The following is an 18,603-nucleotide window of genomic DNA, read 5'->3' on the forward strand; positions in this document are numbered from 1 at the left end:
GATGACTTCCAGATTTTGGGGAAATAATAGATGTTGAATTTTAGAAGTTATTGAATTGTCTTTTATTAATGAGTTTAAGTCTTCCGCATTGCTTTATGTTGATATTAAATTGAAATGTTAAGGTTTAGATTGGTTGGTTCGCTCACATAGGAGGGTAAATGTGGGTGCCAGTCGCGGCTCGGTTTTGGGTCGTGACACAAACTGAATTGGTTGCCCCGTCGGCCTACTTGAACCTCTAGAGTAGGAACCCAGAAATTCACTTCTTCTTTTATCTATCTTAGCCAAAGCCTTAGCCTGCCCATCACGTCTAACTCCTTCTAGTTTGTTCACAAAGTCGATCACCTCATTAAAGCTTTTTCCTGCAAATGTCTTGTGAACAGACAATACTTGAAATTCAAGTTTAATTCTTTGACAAATAGAAACAGATTTTCTTCTTCTCAATAGTTACCAATTATGTAGAATATCTAGATAAGTCATGGAACTTAGCCTCATAATCAACTACAGTCATACCTCCCTGTTCTAAAGCCATGAACTCATCCTTTTTACAATTTCTCAGAGTCCGGGGCATATAGTTTTCAAAAACGGGCCATGAAAAATGTGTCCAAGTAGATGAGGGTAAAGCTGACGATCTGCATTCTGCAGAAGCTCTCCACCATTACTTAGCATCACCTTGAAGCTGGAAAGTCACAAACTCTACTCCATGCTGATGGACAATACCAACTTATGCAACCTCTCATAAAAATCTAAGATGAACTCATACGCGTCCTCATTCTCAGAAAGACATGCGACTTCAATTTTAGAAACTTAATCAGTATCTCATGCTCATTATCAGTCATTACATGACCCAATAAAGGATAGAAAACGACATCAGTACCTACGATTTCACTCAATTGGGGACAATAATGGCAATAGGGGTTGGGAAGAGCTTGGGTTGCTTGAACTGTGGGAAGAACTTCAGGACCAACCAATATATTCAGAAAAGACATAATTTATTGAGCTAATACTAAGTCTAAGAGAGGAATATTTGTAGTCTCAACATATACCTCTTTATCTTGTCCAACATCCTCCTCATTCTCAACCTCAACATTCTCTTCTATCTCTTCATGATGCGCAAGAGAAATCTCAATTCTGGGAGCATTCTCAACCGAAGCTCCACCCCTAGGGGATGCTACCCTTCCTTGGCCTCTACCCCTTGCTATTTCTCTATCCCTGCCTCAACTATGACCTCTTGCTGCAGACACCTCAGTGGGCTCATTGACAGGATCTACGAGCCTTACACCGTTAAAGCGGATGTTAACCATCTGTATACAGAAGAGTGAAAGAGATTAGATACTGATTCGCATCACCATATACCAATTGGAATCATGTTATAGTAGAAAGAAGACAAGAGAAAACAAAGAGGTTTTCTAAAATCATATGACCTCTCGAAGAAAAGTACAAACGTCTCTGTACCATTTCGTACGACTCTTTGGTACACTGAGATCAATTATCCTAGGGATCTGATACCAACTTTTTCACAACTTAGACCATTGTGATTAGTACTTACACTAACCCTCCGATGGGAGAATTGTTACTACAACCCAAACTAAACAATTTACCAAGAGCTAAGACATTTAAAGATATGGAAGCAGGTTTAAATGCATAAACGAACTAAAGAGTTTCCTTAAACTCCAGGAATTTAATAAACTATCAAAATATGGCGGAAATATTTCCTAGAAACTAAAAAACAATATACCAAAACTTCCAAAGTTTAACAAGTCTAATGAAAATGGGTACAACCCAACTAAACATACGAGTAGTAAGTCTAACTAGAAAGTATGAGTCCGAAAATAGTGGACTAAAATATAGAGGACCCATGACAGCCTAAAAGAACTGACTCACCCTTGAATCCGATCTTGCTCACTGATCTCCTAAACAAGGTCTATCAAAAAATCTTTTAGGTTCATCTCCTAGCTTTCAAGAATGAAACATGTAGAAAAATAACGTTTTTGGAGTTTATTTCCGACTTAAGTTATGACTGGCCCGCTATGGCAGCCCTCATCCCTCCACATAGGCCTTGCCCTAGCGGTTTGCACGAAAATAGAAAGTCGAAAGTTGAGTTTCAGACCTCCATTTCAAAATGCACCTTCAGCTCACGATACTCAAAAACTACCCGTTCACGTTAAGATCAATTTTGGGAATTCTATTTGTCCGATTTCAATTTCGTGAAGTCATACGAATTTCTTAACATCTTAGTTATCTAATCATGTGATCAAATTCATAATTATATCTCTCATTCATTACTAGATATCCCTAAACTTCACTGACTTCGATTTCATCCAAATTTGGACTAGGCTAGGAAATTTCAAGTTACTACCAAAAAAGTTTTTTCGTCCAAACTTTTTCTCAAGACGAAAACCGGTCCTTATAATAATTTTTCTTGAAAAATTGTTATTGTTGATATTTTTAAGTATATGTAAATTGTTTTAATTTTTATTACAATTTATTCAATTTTAATATATCAACTAGAATTCCCTTTTTTCAAAAAGATAGAAAACATGAAGAATTAAATAAATCTTTAAAAAAAGCACTTGATAGATTTTAACAAATAATAAATATTTCGAATAAAAAAATATTGGAGGTTGTTCTTCAAATGAACAAGTCACCAATAAAATTGAGTTAGATGATGATAATATACAAGAATAAACTTTAGAAGAAGTTGGTAAAAACATGACATTGTTCCCGATATCAAGAACTCCTAAATTAAATAATTTAAATAGTCGCATCCCTAAAAATATATATGTTTAAAGTCAATGGAATAACATAGATACAAAATTGAGCGATCTATTAATAGAAAAGGGACCATTTAGAATAATTGATACAAATTTTTCATAAGATAAATACGTACGACATTTTTCTACAACATGCTATATTCAAAATTTGCTAAACGGATAAAAGCATGAAAGAAAATGATTAATTTAATCTAAAGATTTGGATAAGTTTTTGTTTTTGTTGTAAATTATTTAGCATAATTTCTATTATTTGTAATAATAAACTAGCCAGGTGAAGGTATTAATAAGTGGAGTAATCTTAGTGTTAAGCTCAAAGTCCATGAAGTAAAGAATGAACATATTATTAATAATGTGAGCTCGTGTATTGATTTAGAAATGACTTTGCATAAAATAACAATTGATAAAGTTGTGCAGGAATAAATTGATATAGATAAAGTGCAGTGGAAAAATGTATTGGCAAAAATATTAACGTGATCAAAATTCTTTGGAAAATTGCTTTAGCATTTAGGGGAACAAATGAAAAATCTATCATGAAAGTAACGATAATTTTTAAAGCTTAATTGAAATGATTAATTAATTAATTTGATCCAGCTATATAAGAACATATTTGAAGAATATACATGGCGAAATTCATAGTCATTACCTTGGACATAATATACAAATGAACTGTTAAAAAAAAAATTCCAGAATGAATCGTTAAACTTATTGGCAAGTGAAGTTAAAATAAAGAGGTTAAAGAAATAAAATGCTTCTTAAAATATTAGCTCTCTTTAAGGTTTGGTTTTAACCCCTCGATCTTGTCGAGTTGGGTCTATTCATTTTTATACAATAATAATAAAAAGAAAATTAAAAAATATCAAAAAACGTGAAAAAAGATTAATAGAATCTTTGGACAAAGAAAGGTGTCACAACACTTTACTTTTATCTAGCTTTATATTATCTATAGATTTAATTAAATTTATATTAATTTGAAAAAATATAAATCAATTATTTTTTCTTATAATATTTTAGTTAAGAACATATGTTGATTAATTAATATATTTTCAAAAGACAATACATATGTAATATATTCAATTTAATATTAGTTGCAAAAGTCTTTATTTTGTCTAATATAAAATTTAAATTTAGATAGTTATTCTTTGTTGTTAAAATACAATATAACCTTATGATTACATGCAATCAATATACTTGTAATTACATTGTGACAAATAAATAGGTCATCGTAATTATTAGACTTGCATTTATTATTCTATTAATTACATCAATTTTATTTACTTGGTAGGCTCTCCAAACAGACGTTGCGTCTTTAACCAATTTACTATATAAAAGAGAGAATTATATATTGACAGAAAATATTTCTTTTTTGTAGCTTTAAATTCTATAACTAAAATATAGCGATGTATATAAAATTTATCGCAAGCAGTATATATATAAATGAAAAGAGAAAAAAACACATAAAAAATGAAGTTGTGAAGGTTTGAACTCGAACAAATAAAAAAATAAAAAAATAAGGTTGTGGAGGTTTGAAACCAAAACCTTCATGATAGTTTTCAATACAAAGCCTAGGCTACGTGCTTTAAAAAAAGAATGTTACTTATAAGTTATAATATATAAATGTTATATTTGCTTTTATTTTTTAATTGTATATATCTATTTAGTAAATTTTTTCCAACGAAGCATGTTCAAATGATACTGTCCACCTTCCTATATCTATCCGTGCTAATTTAAAGTTACTTTAAGCTATACAACATTATTAGTGTATTATGTTTTTGGGAAAACAAATTAAGAACATAATTATTAATGATGTGAATTATTTTAATAATTTTAAATTTTATGGAGAACGAAATATCCGTACCTCAAAAACAACGTTGGTTGGTTGATGTGTTGTTAGAAAGAGCCGTCGCTCAATAAGTTTCCGTTTCGTAAGAGATAAATATAAAAACGACACGTAAAATATATTATCCCTCTTACAATAAATGCCGCATAACCTATACTTTGTACTATTAATTTATTACTCTTACAATTAATATACTAAACTAAATCTAATGACTATGACATATTTTGTATACACGTGGCACCTTTAGTTACTAATGAGAGGTTAAATTTTTGTGGAAAGAGAGAATTTTCTCATAATATTGGTTAGTTTATTTATTTTTTCTTTTAATTATGAATAAAAGATTTGTTAAATTAATTTAATTTAATCCTCTAAATTTTAGATATAAAATTTCACTAAATTGGACGTTTTATAGAGATATTTTTTCTTCAATATATTAATAGTTATTAATTTACCACAAAATTCGTTTGTGGATAAAATCTCAAAAAATTTAAATGAATCTACTTGTAAAAATATCTTTCATGAACTTGAGGTCATAATTAATGATTTTGATTATCATAATAAAATAGACATTCACGATCTGTTAGATGAGCGATAATGATACGTGTTCAAAGTTGAGCTTAGCAGAAATTATGAATATCATAGAAAAAAATAATGTTTATGATAAATTAGAAGATGACACAATACTCTTGAAACCAACTGCAGAGTAAGGAAACACTTATCACATTTAGAACTCTTTATAATTTTATGGTACAGTTCGAAAAACAACATTATAACTTTTGAATGCAATAGAAAAGCTAGAAATGAATTTCGATGATATTAAATTTTAACAAAAAAATAAAACACGATAGAATAATCTCACTATATTATCTTAGATATGTTTATATTTTTAACGAATTATTAATTTGTAATATTAATGAAATCATATATCTATATATGAATCTTTTAAAAATAAATTATCTTAATATCTTATTGAAATAAGTTGTTTTTTCCATTGAGCCAAAGTTAAAATCGAAGAAAAATACTATTCTGATAAAACTATTAATTAATCGAATATTAATATAGTGAAATTATACTGTATGACAAATATTACTTATTTAGAGCCTGTTTGGCTCAGCTTAAAAGCTGGTCAAACTGACTTAAAAGCTGGTTTTTGACTTATTTAACTGTTTGGCAATACTCAAAATAATTTATTTTAAGTTAAAAAAACTTATTTTAAGCCAAAAGTTAAAAGCTGGGGTAGCGGTGCTTTTTTTTTTAGCTTATAAGCTTTTTTAAGTTGACAACATTTTTATCTTTTTGCCCTTAATCTTTTTATACAATCTCCAAATTACCCATAATCTAACATCTCTTTCTTCCATTTTTCCCTTTTCACGTTTGACATAACAACTTCAGCACTATTATCCAAACGCATAACTGCTTATTTTAAAAATAAGTTTCAGCACTTTCAAAAGTACTTTTTTAAAGCTGCTTTTATTAAGCCCATCCAAACGGGCTCTTAATTATATACTTGGAAAAATAGAAAGAAGATATAATGAAATCAGGCAATTTCGTGTAAAAGACTCCAAGTTTCTATGAATATAGAAAATATAATATATTAAAAAATGTAATACAGAAATAGATTATAATTATGATAAAAATAAATTAAAAATTAAATATAAAATAATGTATTATTAAACAATATAAAATAATATGTAAATAACTATTATTAAACCGATAGAGTACATAATAAGTAATACTCTTTCTTGTCCATATTAATACTCGATGTTTTTTGTTTGAAAATACTTCTTAAGAAATTTATTCAGAAAGTAAAAATATGTTGGGAAGGATAAGGGCCCGTTTGGATGGGCTTAATAAAAGCAGCTTTAAAAAAGTACTTTTGAAAGTGCTGAAACTTATTTTTAAAATAAGCAGTTATGCGTTTGGATAATAGTGCTGAAGTTGTTATGTCAAACGTGAAAAGGGAAAAATGGAAGAAAGAAATGTTAGATTATATGGGTAATTTGGAGATTGTACAAAAAGATTAAGGGCAAAAAGATAAAAATGTTGTCAACTTAAAACAGCTTATAAGCTAAAAAAAAAAGCACCCCTACCCCAGCTTTTAACTTTTGGCTTAAAATAAGTTTTTTTAACTTAAAATAAATTATTTTGAGTATTGCCAAACAGTTAAATAAGTCAAAAACCAGCTTTTAAGTCAGTTTGACCAGCTTTTAAGCTGAGCCAAACAGGCTCTAAAAATACGCTTACCTAAATTAAAATATATCTCTTTTGATATGATTAATATCTACATAAAATATTTAAGAATTTTTTTTTGACATGACTTGCTCTGTTCATATCTACTTGTCATATTTTACTTTGTGAAAATTAAATTATATAAATTTTAATTAATATTTAAAAATATATTTTTAATTATATCGATAACAACTTATAATCTCTTAATATAATTTTTAAATATTTAAAAATTAAATACTAAATTAATTCAATTTTAAAAAATTAACTAAATTAATTGTTATAATAAAACATTGATAGGTAAAATTGTATTCATTTGGCTATTGACGTAATCCTTTTGAGTTTATTTATTGATACTAACTAAAGACATAAACACCACAACGCCGACTTCCATTAAAGGCTTTTTTCTCAAACCTTTTTTTGCGGCTATATACGCACTTTTAGGGTATTTAATTTAATGATATAAGTACTCCGATTTGTTTTTTTTATTTATCTATTATATTATTTTGAAATCTGTAATAATATTTGTCTAGTTTATAAAATTTATAAATAATTTATAATTTTATGTCTGTTTTACTTTTATTATTATATACTGTTCATTTTAATATTAGATATTTTATAATTTCGATGTTAAATCAATAATGAACAATTATGATTCAGAGAATACTTTACTACTCCATCTGTTCACTTTTAACTGTCATGATTTCTATTTTTAGAGTCAATCCATAAGAATTTTGACTAACATTTTAAAGTGTATTTTTTTCATTATATTCATATAAAAAAAGCTGTAATTTATAGTACTTTTCATATAATTTTTGAATATATAAATTTTTTATTTAAAATATTAAATTGATGTAATATAATTTAACTTTGAAAGTTAATTAAATTGAATTTTAGAAAACGTAACATGATAAATAAAAATGAACGAAAGAAGCAGTAGAAGAATTTAGTGCGATATATCTCATGCACCAAAAGACAATAAATAACCCCTTCCTATCTTTAAGACACTATATATACCCTTGAATTTCTTTCATATTTCCTCATCATTCCAACAAACTCAAGTTCCTTAAATACCTTTTGTAAAATCATATTCTAATTCTTTCCATCTAATTTTATTACAATATTAGTGCATGCACAACTAATCGATACAAAAAAAAAACAAATCGTGACAATGCAATACCAAAACACTAGGTCAAGGCAAAGGTCATCGTCTTCCGAGTCGATGGAGAGGGTGGCTAGGCTAGCATCAGGAAGCGCGGTGGTGATATTTAGCTCGAGTAGTTGTTGCATGTGCCATGCAATGAAGAGGTTGTTTTGTGAGCTCGGGGTGAGCCCGATGGTGTATGAGTTAGACCAAGACCCTAATGGAAAAGGAATGGAGAAGGCGCTTTCAAAGCTTATTGGCAACTCACCCGCCATACCGGTTGTGTTCATAGGTGGTGAACTAATCGGATCGATGGATACAGTTATGGCTTCTCATATTAATGGCACTCTTATCCCACTTCTCAAAGAAGCTGGAGCTCTCTGGCTGTAACAGTTTTTCCTTTTTAGTCTGTTAAGAAAATTGAGTGATCATATTCTTCCATTTTCGAATATATCGTAATTTTTAATGAACTTCCTATTTTGTCCTTAGTCATGACATGTTCTCTATAAATGTTATATTTAAGGTAATGAATTTTCGATCGAATATTTTTTCTTTATTACAAAAAGAAACATGTCAAGAGCAAGGATTTTTTGCTTGTTTAATTTACTGATATTTAATAGAAGTAGTTAGGTTAAGGTAAAGTTAGAAATATCTGGTAATATACCTAAGGGAAAATTGTATATAATAGCAAACTAATAACCTAAATTAAATGGAATAGCTAGGGTTTGATTTAATTGTGCTCCATAGCAAACGTTGGCAAAAATTTGCCAGGCGTCTCTCTCCCAGATGTCTCGCTCGCCACTCTCCCATTCTCGCCTCTCTCGCTTTATACACAGAAGTGTACAATTTCTGTTTCTGTTTTGTATAAAGCGAGAGAAAATTGTATATACACATGCAAAAATGTATATCTTCGTGTTATACACTTAATTATACAATTTACAAACATTTTACTTCAAATATTGCAGAAAAAAAGGCCAAAGAATTATACAATTGTGAATTATACAATTGCAGTGAAATACAATTTTTTCTAGCTTTATACAACAGAAGTGTTTATATTGTGTTTCTGTTTTTGTATAAAGCGAGAAAAACATATATCTTCTTGCTATACACTTATAATTATGCAATATACATACATTTTAATTCGATTCAACTGTATGCAAAACTAATTATACAATTGCAGCGAAATAGGCCAGCGAATTATACAATTTAGGCCAGCGAATTATACACTTGTATATGTATAGCGAATTATACAGTTTTTATGTTTGCTATGGAGCGCAATTATGCAAAGTTTGCTATAGCATACAAATATGAATTTTTTGTTTACTATATGTGAAAGTTGCCCTATACCTAATAGTATTATTGTGGCTACCTGGTTAATGCCTGACCATACTTTTAGTTCATTCCTCTTTTTCTACAATTTGGATGGTTGAATTTAGAGGAAATGATTGAAATTAATAACAAACCTTGATATATATTATTTTACATTGTTCAATAATATTTGTTTATTATGGACTTTGCACATTTCTTAAAAATTACTATAAATGTAAGGGTAATTTTACTATATCACCATTTGAATATAATAAATATAATATTATAAAAAATATAAGGAAAATGTGTGCAAGTACCTTCTTAGACTATGACCGAAATCTCAGAGACACACCTTAATTAAACTAAGATTCTATTATTCTGAAATCATTTTTTTTTTGTAAAATGACTATAATAAATGACAAGGATAAATGAAGAATTAGGTGTATAAATATCCATTGATTTCATAAAGTGATATCCCAAAAAAATATAGTGAACAAATATTGTTGGATAGAGGAAGTAATACCTAACATAAGTAGTTCTTAATATATAATAAAATTATCTACGCAACATAGCCGGAAACGTACAACTACAATAGTGATCACACGAGAGGTGTCAAGCGATATTCCTTCGTTGAAATCACAAGAGAGGTGTCAAGCGATATTCCTTCGTTGAAAAATTATGTTATAGGTCAAAATTTGATTTAATTAACACATCTTAACATACCCTGAATGTTTACTTAATAAAAATTATGATTTCTCTATGACAAATCTAGTACACTCTTAAAAAAATGAATTGAATATAATTAGCTTAATTCTTAAGAAAATTTTAGACTTCCGTTTGATTTTAAACCACCAATCTATTTAAGCTGCTCTAGCTATTACATCAATAGGAAATAGCAATTTTCTAATAATGGATCCAATCGATCTCAATATAGCACTAAATTTATATCTCTTGTATGTACAATAGTATGCCAGCATGTTGGGCTAATAAATTGAAACGACAAAAATGAATAATATGCATTAAATAGGAGTAGCAGCACAAAGGCCAGCAGCCAAGTGCAGCCTCTATACATTAATCCTAATAATAATTTTGGAAAAAGACATAAATTCTTTTCTGAATTTGTCTCGAAATTATATACTTAATTTTATTTAAAGTGTTATTGGTACCTCTTAGTAGGTGACATGACATAAAAAGTATTGATATCTCTTAGTAGGTGATATGACATAAAAAGTGTTATTACCTTCCTTAAACTGTTTGAAAAAAAAATAATATTTAAATGACAAATTTAAACACGTGACACTATTTTATTAATTATTATATAATTAAGTATTACAATTTTTAATATACTAGTTATGTTTTTTATTTATTTATTTTGGGTGATCCCAATTTCTTTAAAGATTTTCTATTTTTATTTTTTTTAAAAAGTTCTTCTTCTTTACAATTTTTTTGTCACCATTGATGTTTCTTCAAATATCCATCACTCTATAGAAGCAAAAAATAGTAGGGATGATGTTGATTTCCACCGGAAGTTAATAATTTTAGCTAAAGGTTTATGATTTTTATTCGAAATCACTAGAGGATTTATCAGAGAAGAATATTGGAAATATTATGAAAAAGATAATGACTTCTATTGAAAATCCTATGACATTTATGCATAAAATTTATGTTTGATTGCCTACTTTTTTTCAAAAATTCATGAATTTGTTTTCTTTATTCTCGACGGAGCACTACTCGCAGCCATCATAATTATATCTTTGTCTCAAGCCATCAATAGCATATTTGATTTTGATTATCAAGATTTCAGAAAAACTTTTACAAATTTGAAAGTTTTATTTGTTTTGCCGGCAACAATGGTGTTGCCCACTGTCTATCACCGCCGCCAACATCACTAAACTTCATAATCGTCTTATTGTCTCATGTTCTCTCTTCAAATTTCTTGTTTTCCCTTCAATTTATGAATAGTGAAGAAGAAAGAAGAAAGAAAGTAAGGTGAGAGGAGGAAGAAAACCTAGGTTTCTACTTTTTGCAGAAGTCTAAGAAAATATTAAGCAAATATAGTATTTAAAAAATAAAAAAATCTTATTTACGTGTCAAAACGCGTGAATAACACATTTTCACACACAAAAATTGATATTGTCTTAGGAAGGGGGTGTTAATTTCACTTTAAGCAAGATTGAGAGTATAATAGGTCGTTGTGATAGTTTAAGCATGTAACTGACTTTTCGAAACAAGTTACAGGGAAATTTATGTCTTTTTTCAATAATTTTTTCCTTTTTATTTATGTAAGGAAAAATTAGCTAACTTTTCAAAATTCTTAACATATTAATTAAAAATAATTATGCTTTAAAATAATTATTAAAAATATCAATATGTTAATTATATGGAAAATTATCTAAATGCACATCTTATTTTACCATAATTTCTAAAATTTTCTACCATTTAATTTTTTCCCCCAAAAATCCCCTCTTTATGCATCACTCTAGCTCCTCTCATTGATACATCCCTATCTGATACATCTCTCACCTATGTATGCAATGTCTACGGATGTATCCAGAAGTTCAGTGATATACCTACATGTCTTATTCCCTCTCTTATACATCCTTCACCTCTTGGATACATCCCTCACCTATGTATCTGGATGTCTGCCGAAAGTCCAGTGATGTATAATCTATAAATTTTAAGGAATTTTTTTAATTTGCAAAGAATAGGAAAATAATGTAATCAACACTATGAGATTTATGTAAAATATACTAATTATATACTCCCTATGTCCCTAAATATTTGTCCATTTTTTAAATTGACACACTTAATATGAAAATAATGATTGACATGGTGAAGTTTCCATTTTACCCCTATTAATTAATAAGTGAGTGAATTAAAAACTTAAGATTTTCTAGAAATTCTACCTTTTTCAAACAATTAATTGAGGATATAATAGGAAAAATATTTTTTCCTTTCTTAATTTGTCAAAATGAACAAGTAATAAGGGACAACATAAAAAGAAAAAATGGACAAGTAATTAGGGACATAAAGAGTAGCAAAGGAATAAAGTATAATTACCCTTTCAACTATGGATTGAATCTCAGCGACACACATTAACTATACATGAGTCTTATACCCCCAATAACCCCTCCCCCCCTCCCCGCTGAATCATTTTAAAGTGTAATAAACACATTCTAAATATTCTATAATCACTCATGTGAAGGGAGTTGTCTTACACTCTCATCTACGTCATCCTTACGTCAGCACCACATCATCAAATTGTCATATTTTTATGAAAATTAAAAAATTCATGTTATTTTATTCATTCTTCTTCATTACCATTACTATAATCACCATAATCACTAAAATACTCTATTTTTACCATTAAAACTCATAGCGATCACCATGAAAATTGTAACCTGCCACCAAATTCAATATCTATTATCAAATTCATTTTTTTTTACCGCCAATTGCTTCTCACTCAAGTATTATTTTGGCAAGATAAAGTAAAGGACAATCGAAGTTTAAAGAAATAAGAAGAAAGATGGTGTATTATTACAACGAAAATAAAAGCAAAACTAAAATAGTTTTAATTTAAAATGTAATCAAGATAACTTATTTTAAATTTCTAATATACAAAATTAATTTGCTCATTAGTGAATTTCATGTCAAGTATTTGAGTGAAAAATTAAAAGAAAAAGAAAATTTCTTTTGATATTATACATATTGATGAAAAATACTGAAAAAAATCACCGACAATTTAAGTATGTTGTGAAAAAATTAATTGTATTTCTAAAAATGATAAAATTTTAATCTATTTCACAATGAAAAATAGAAACTAATTAAAAAGATGTCAACTTAAATCTTAATGTTTATTCATTATGTTTACTAATTAATTATGAAAATGTGCAATTGAAAATGGACACATGTCCAAATTAGGTCAGATTTGGATACCTTTTTTTGGTCTTTCACATGCCTACAGAGTGCGTATACTCTCTATGCCATCTCAGAGTCGAAGGATATATTTATTACATTTTAAAATAATTTAGGGGTAATAAGACTCATATATGTTAAGGTGTGTTGATGAAATTTTGTCCATAATCAAAGGGATACTTATGTCTTATCCCGAGTAGCAAAAAATGCGCAACCTAATGTAATTCCTTTCTCTTCCTTAGTTTCTCAAGTCAGGTTTATCTTTGCCTTATTTTAACTTCATTATCCTATGAATAAAAGACTTCATTAACCACTTTTCTCTCTCTCAAATTTCTACCGAATTCTCTCCTTTATCTCTCTCGCGTTTCTACCATCTTCTCTCACTTCAAATAACATAAAACTCTCTTTATTTAACTAGACTCCATAATATTTCTCTTAGAAAATCATTTTTTTCCCAACATCATTCAAAAATTTTGCACCCACTGATATAGGCAAACACATTGTCATCAAGTATCTTTTGAGATTTTTGGTATATTGTGTATTTTTGTTTTTTTCACAATTTTAATTGTATGATTTAATTTTTTGTGATTTGTTCTTGTATTGGAGATATTGTAGTAATCTACATTAACATTCATATAAACATTAATCAAAGATTCTTCAAAAATGTAGGTTCTGCGGCTAAAATGGCTAAAGAGAGCAAATCTAAATTTTGACATGATACTACCCACATGAGTAATGAAACCAACAGTCCAAAGAAAAGAAGAATTGCCGAAGAAGTTGATGAGATTGTTGAAGATCAAAGTGATGAAGAATAACTTTATGGCTTGTTGCATTTTGCAACTAAACTATCAAATTGTATTTTGTTACTATTTTTATGGACGGTAGCATTTTGTATGCATACATTTTTTTAAAAAAAATAAAATATTTTAACTAAATACCAACAAGTTTTGTATTTTTTTGTGCTCACTAATTTGTATTTCAATCTCACTTTATATGTCAACAAGATTTGTATTTCTCTTTATTTTGTATTCATTCTAAAATCTTCTTCACTACCACAAAAATCACAAATCAATCTACTTCAGTTTGACATAGATTGAATATTATCAACGGAGTGTTAAACGTTGATGTTGGAAATTTGAGAATAAAGGAGAGAGAAACCATGTTGATTTTTATTTGGAATGTAACTGATAAGAATTTTCAATGATTACAGTCCATAAAACCTTGTACACACCATATAAGGGCGTCTGTGAAATCCCTATTTTACAGAGTTCAACAATTTCCAGCGTCTTTTCAACTTTATCTGAGGTAGGATCTTTCAAGGTGTTACATAACAAATTTATCGCATACAATTGACAACCTCGTTTCATTTCACATCATAATCTTTCAGTTTTCCCTAACTATATATCATGCATGAGTACTAACGAACAGTTAACAAAGACATATGAAAAACATCAATCATCACTTGCCTTGAATCAAGTTTTGAAAGCTTTGATCGATTGAACTTGAGTCTTTCCCCTTCGTAATGTCTTGGCTTTTTCTTGTCATATAATTTTAATCCAAAACCAATTCCGTGATCGTTCTATCCAAATCAGGGTTTTCCAACTATTAAATCAAGTCAAAATCCTCACCCAAAATTAACAACGTAAATTTCAATGCTTAAGAATCAAAATAAAATTTAGGGACAATTAACTTACCATTACCGAAGAAATTGGTGAAAAAATAAGGATAGTTGCCTTCAGATACCCTTTCTTTTTCCAAGAATGAAGTTGCAAAAAATAAGAGCTTTTGGTGCTTTTCCGCGCAAAATCTAACTAACCCCGATATAGAGGTCCGACCCGTTATAGTGATCCATCCACAATAGCGAGAATTAATTTATGCCACTATAGCGGTGTGGCACCTGCTATTGCGGATTGTTCAGAGGCAGAGACCCCCCCCCCCGAGAATCCTCCATTTCAAACATTGACATCGCTAACCCCTTCACGTCAAGTTCAATACCAGGAGATCTAATCACTTGAATTTCACTTTCGAAAAGCTCTCTGAATTCCTTAATGTTTAACTAATAGAAAACACGATCTAAACTTAGATAGACATACCACAAATTCATTCCCAAATTTCCCTAGACATGTCTCACTCAAATTTTGCCTGACCTAGACTCAAAATTTTTTAGTCACTATCCAAAAACTTTCCAGATCCAATTTTTTTTACCATTGGACTACCCATAACAATCATAAAGGATCGTTACAATAATTGATTAAAAAAATGTGTCGACAACATGAAGAGTCAAACTCCCAGGAGCACCACAGGCCACAAATAAAATTGTACTTAATACATAAATATGACTTTTAACTTAGCTTTTTTTTATATTTATGCCATGCAACTTTGAGTATGCACAAGTAGACACTTAAACTTGTATAAAATTGAACAAGTAAACACATGAATCCTATGTGATATAATACAACGAGAACACCACGCATGACGCAAATTGTCATGTTGGATACCACGTATAATGCGTGTGTCTATTTCTTTAATTTTATACAAATTTGAATATCTACTTGTACATACTCAAAATTGAATGACGTAAATATAAAATGAGATAAAATTAAAAGGTATATTTATACATTATGCCAATAAAATCGTGTCACTTATTTTGTACCCTTGGCTATTGACGTAATCTTTTATGTTTATTAAAGTCATAAATACCAGAGCTGCCGCCTTCCATTATTTTTTCTTTATCAAACCGTTATTTTGCGGCTATATATTGGCTATTGCACTTAAAGTGTCATAAATTTAATGATATATTTTCACCAACAAAAGAATTTAGTTCGATATGTCCCATGCACCAACAAACAATAAATAAACCCTTTCTCGTAATTAATAAAACACTCACTATATATACCCTCGAATTTCTTCCTATTTCCTCATCAATATTCTACAAAACTCAAATTCCTTTTGTACGATCATATATTTTCCATCTAATTTTATTACCAATAGTCCAATACTAGTGCATGCTAGTATCAAAAAGAAGTGTGACAATGCAATAAACACTAGGGCAAGACAAAGGTCATCGTCTTCGGACTCGTTAGAGAGGGTGGCTAGGCTAGCATCAGGAAGCGCGGTGGTGATATTTAGCTCGAGTAGTTGTTGCATGTGCCATGCAATAAAGATGTTGTTCTGTGAGCTCGGTGTGAGCCCGATGGTGTACGAGTTAGACCAGGACCCTATTGGAAAAGGGATGGAGAGGGCGCTTTACAAGCTTCTTGGAAACTCACCCACCGTACCGGTAGTGTTCATAGGTGGTGAACTGATTGGATCGATGGATAGAGTTATGGCTTCTCATATTAATGGCACTCTTGTCCCTCGTCTCAAAGAAGCCGGAGCTCTCTGGCTATGACACCCTTTCCTTTATAATTCGTTGTCAAATGAAAGAATTAATTATAAAATTTCTATCTTCGAAAATATTTAAAAAATTATTAATTTCCAATTATGTCCTTAGTCATGACATGCTCTTTGTAACCATGAAATGTCTATGTTTAAAGCCATGAATTTTATGACATTTTTTTAGTATGCCTGCTGAATGTTTTTCTTTCTTAAATTTCATGTTTAATTAAATATCGATATATAATATAAAAATTGACGTTGGAGTACTAAAAGAAGCATATATGTCATGATCAATGGATGTTGCCATTTTTTTGCTTGTTTAATTTAATGAGATTTACAGCAGTAGGTAGGTTAGGTAAAATTAAAATTATCTGGTAGTAATATATATTTATAATAGTATTTATTATGGCAATCTAGTATGCCAGCATGAGTGAAAGTACGTAATTAAATTCTTGGGCTCATAAATTTGAAACGACAAAAATAAAGAATATGTATTAAATATTAGATATTATGTGTCTGTATCAGTGCAGGTCCAACGTATGTTAAATTTATTTTTTTTCAATTATGTGATACAAATGAAATTTGAAAAAGTGAACTAAATTTTTTATTGATTTTCTTTTAAAAATATTTTAAATTGTTAATTTATGTACCTTTTATGTTATTTTTGAATAATATATGTTACTTCATTTTTTTATTTTATGTGATACAAGTGATTTTAGGAAAGTACAAGAAATTTCTTATATGATTCTACGTATGTTTAGTTCTCATTTTAGTGTGATTCATAGTACTTGTTAGTTCTTACGTTATTTTCAAACAAGATATGCATTATTTTTTGTTTCGACGAAAATAAGGGAGTCAATCAAATTTCATTATGTTTTTTAACTATATTTTTCCAAAAATATCTTAAATTGTTACATTGCGTTTTTATGTTTTCTTTTTTATGTAATTATTAAATATGAAACAAATTAGAAATTAAAACGAAGAATTAAAGTTTTCAAATTATTATATTTCTACATTAAAATGTTCAAATCTTTAAAACTCCACATATATGCACAAATTAATAGAATGAAGCTAAAAAAAATTAAAAAATAATAATATATGAAAGCTCATTTTAATAACAACACATATGTATTTCATTTTTTATATATGACTCCCTCCTTTTCGTTTTATATGAGCTTATTTTTTATTTCATTTCAAAAAGAAGATAACTTCTTAATTTTAATTTTTTATATAACATATTTAAGATCACAAAATTAAAAAATATTTCAATACACAAAATTTATATAATCCTATTTTTTATTTAATTTTGATTGGTTCCACCTAATATTATACTTGATGTATAATTATCAAACGGACAAGGGCCTAAAATACCCTTAAAGTATTGAAAATGGTACAAAATTACCCTTCATCCACATATTGGCTCCAAAATGCCCTTTTCATCCACCTATTGGCTCGAAAATACCCTTGTCATCCACCTTTGTGTTCAAAATTGACCACTTTTTAAATTGTTTTAAAATTAAACTCTTGAAATATTTTTTAAAATACTTGGTGTTCAATTATTGATTATAATTATAATTTATTAATATAATTTATAAACCAACCCACTACCCACTCATTACTAACTAAACCTCACCCAATTAATAATTCAATTATAATATCAAAATCGTCATAAACACTACTAGAACAAGATGAAATTATAGATTTCTGAAAATGACATTCAAAATTATTCGAGTCCGAATCGGAGCCCCAATTAAATTTAGGTTGAGCCGCTTATTTAGGAGGACACTTTCTTTCAAAATAGAATTATAAATTTATAATTAAAGGTAAAGAAGTAATACATCCCGAATTGATTCATGCACTTTTTTAAATATAATTTTATAAATATTTATGATTTGTTTTAAAACTTTAATATATTATTTTGAAAAAAAGTTACCTATGAAGTAACATCACATAATTGAGCCGTAAGAATAATTAAGATGAACATAGTTAGACTTGTAAGTTTATTGGTGATTTTTATTTAGCCA

General features: G+C 28.8%; 2 protein-coding genes across 2 annotated transcripts; both read left to right on the forward strand.

The window, feature by feature from the left end:
- The first annotated feature begins 7,882 nt into the window (after positions 1-7,882).
- LOC107030798 (glutaredoxin-C1-like) lies at positions 7,883-8,521 on the forward strand. Its single transcript, XM_015232050.2, has one exon. It carries the CDS (start codon positions 8,006-8,008, stop codon positions 8,366-8,368), a length of 363 nt encoding a protein of 120 aa, XP_015087536.1. The 5' UTR covers positions 7,883-8,005; the 3' UTR covers positions 8,369-8,521.
- Positions 8,522-16,127: 7,606 nt separating this feature from the next.
- LOC107029580 (glutaredoxin-C1-like) lies at positions 16,128-16,767 on the forward strand (the record flags this gene model as incomplete). Its single annotated transcript, XM_015231017.2, has 1 exon — positions 16,128-16,767. A coding segment is annotated over one exon (465 nt), but the record flags the coding sequence as incomplete, so codon positions are not given.
- Between the last annotated feature and the right edge of the window lie 1,836 nt (positions 16,768-18,603).

This window comes from Solanum pennellii, chromosome 1 (assembly GCF_001406875.1).
Source record: "Solanum pennellii chromosome 1, SPENNV200".
NCBI classification, from domain to species: domain Eukaryota; kingdom Viridiplantae; phylum Streptophyta; class Magnoliopsida; order Solanales; family Solanaceae; genus Solanum; species Solanum pennellii.

Coding starts and splice junctions, on each gene's coding strand:
- LOC107030798 (XM_015232050.2), top strand. CDS start 8,006: ATGCAATACCAAAACACTAGGTCAAGGCAAAGGTCATCGTCTTCCGAG.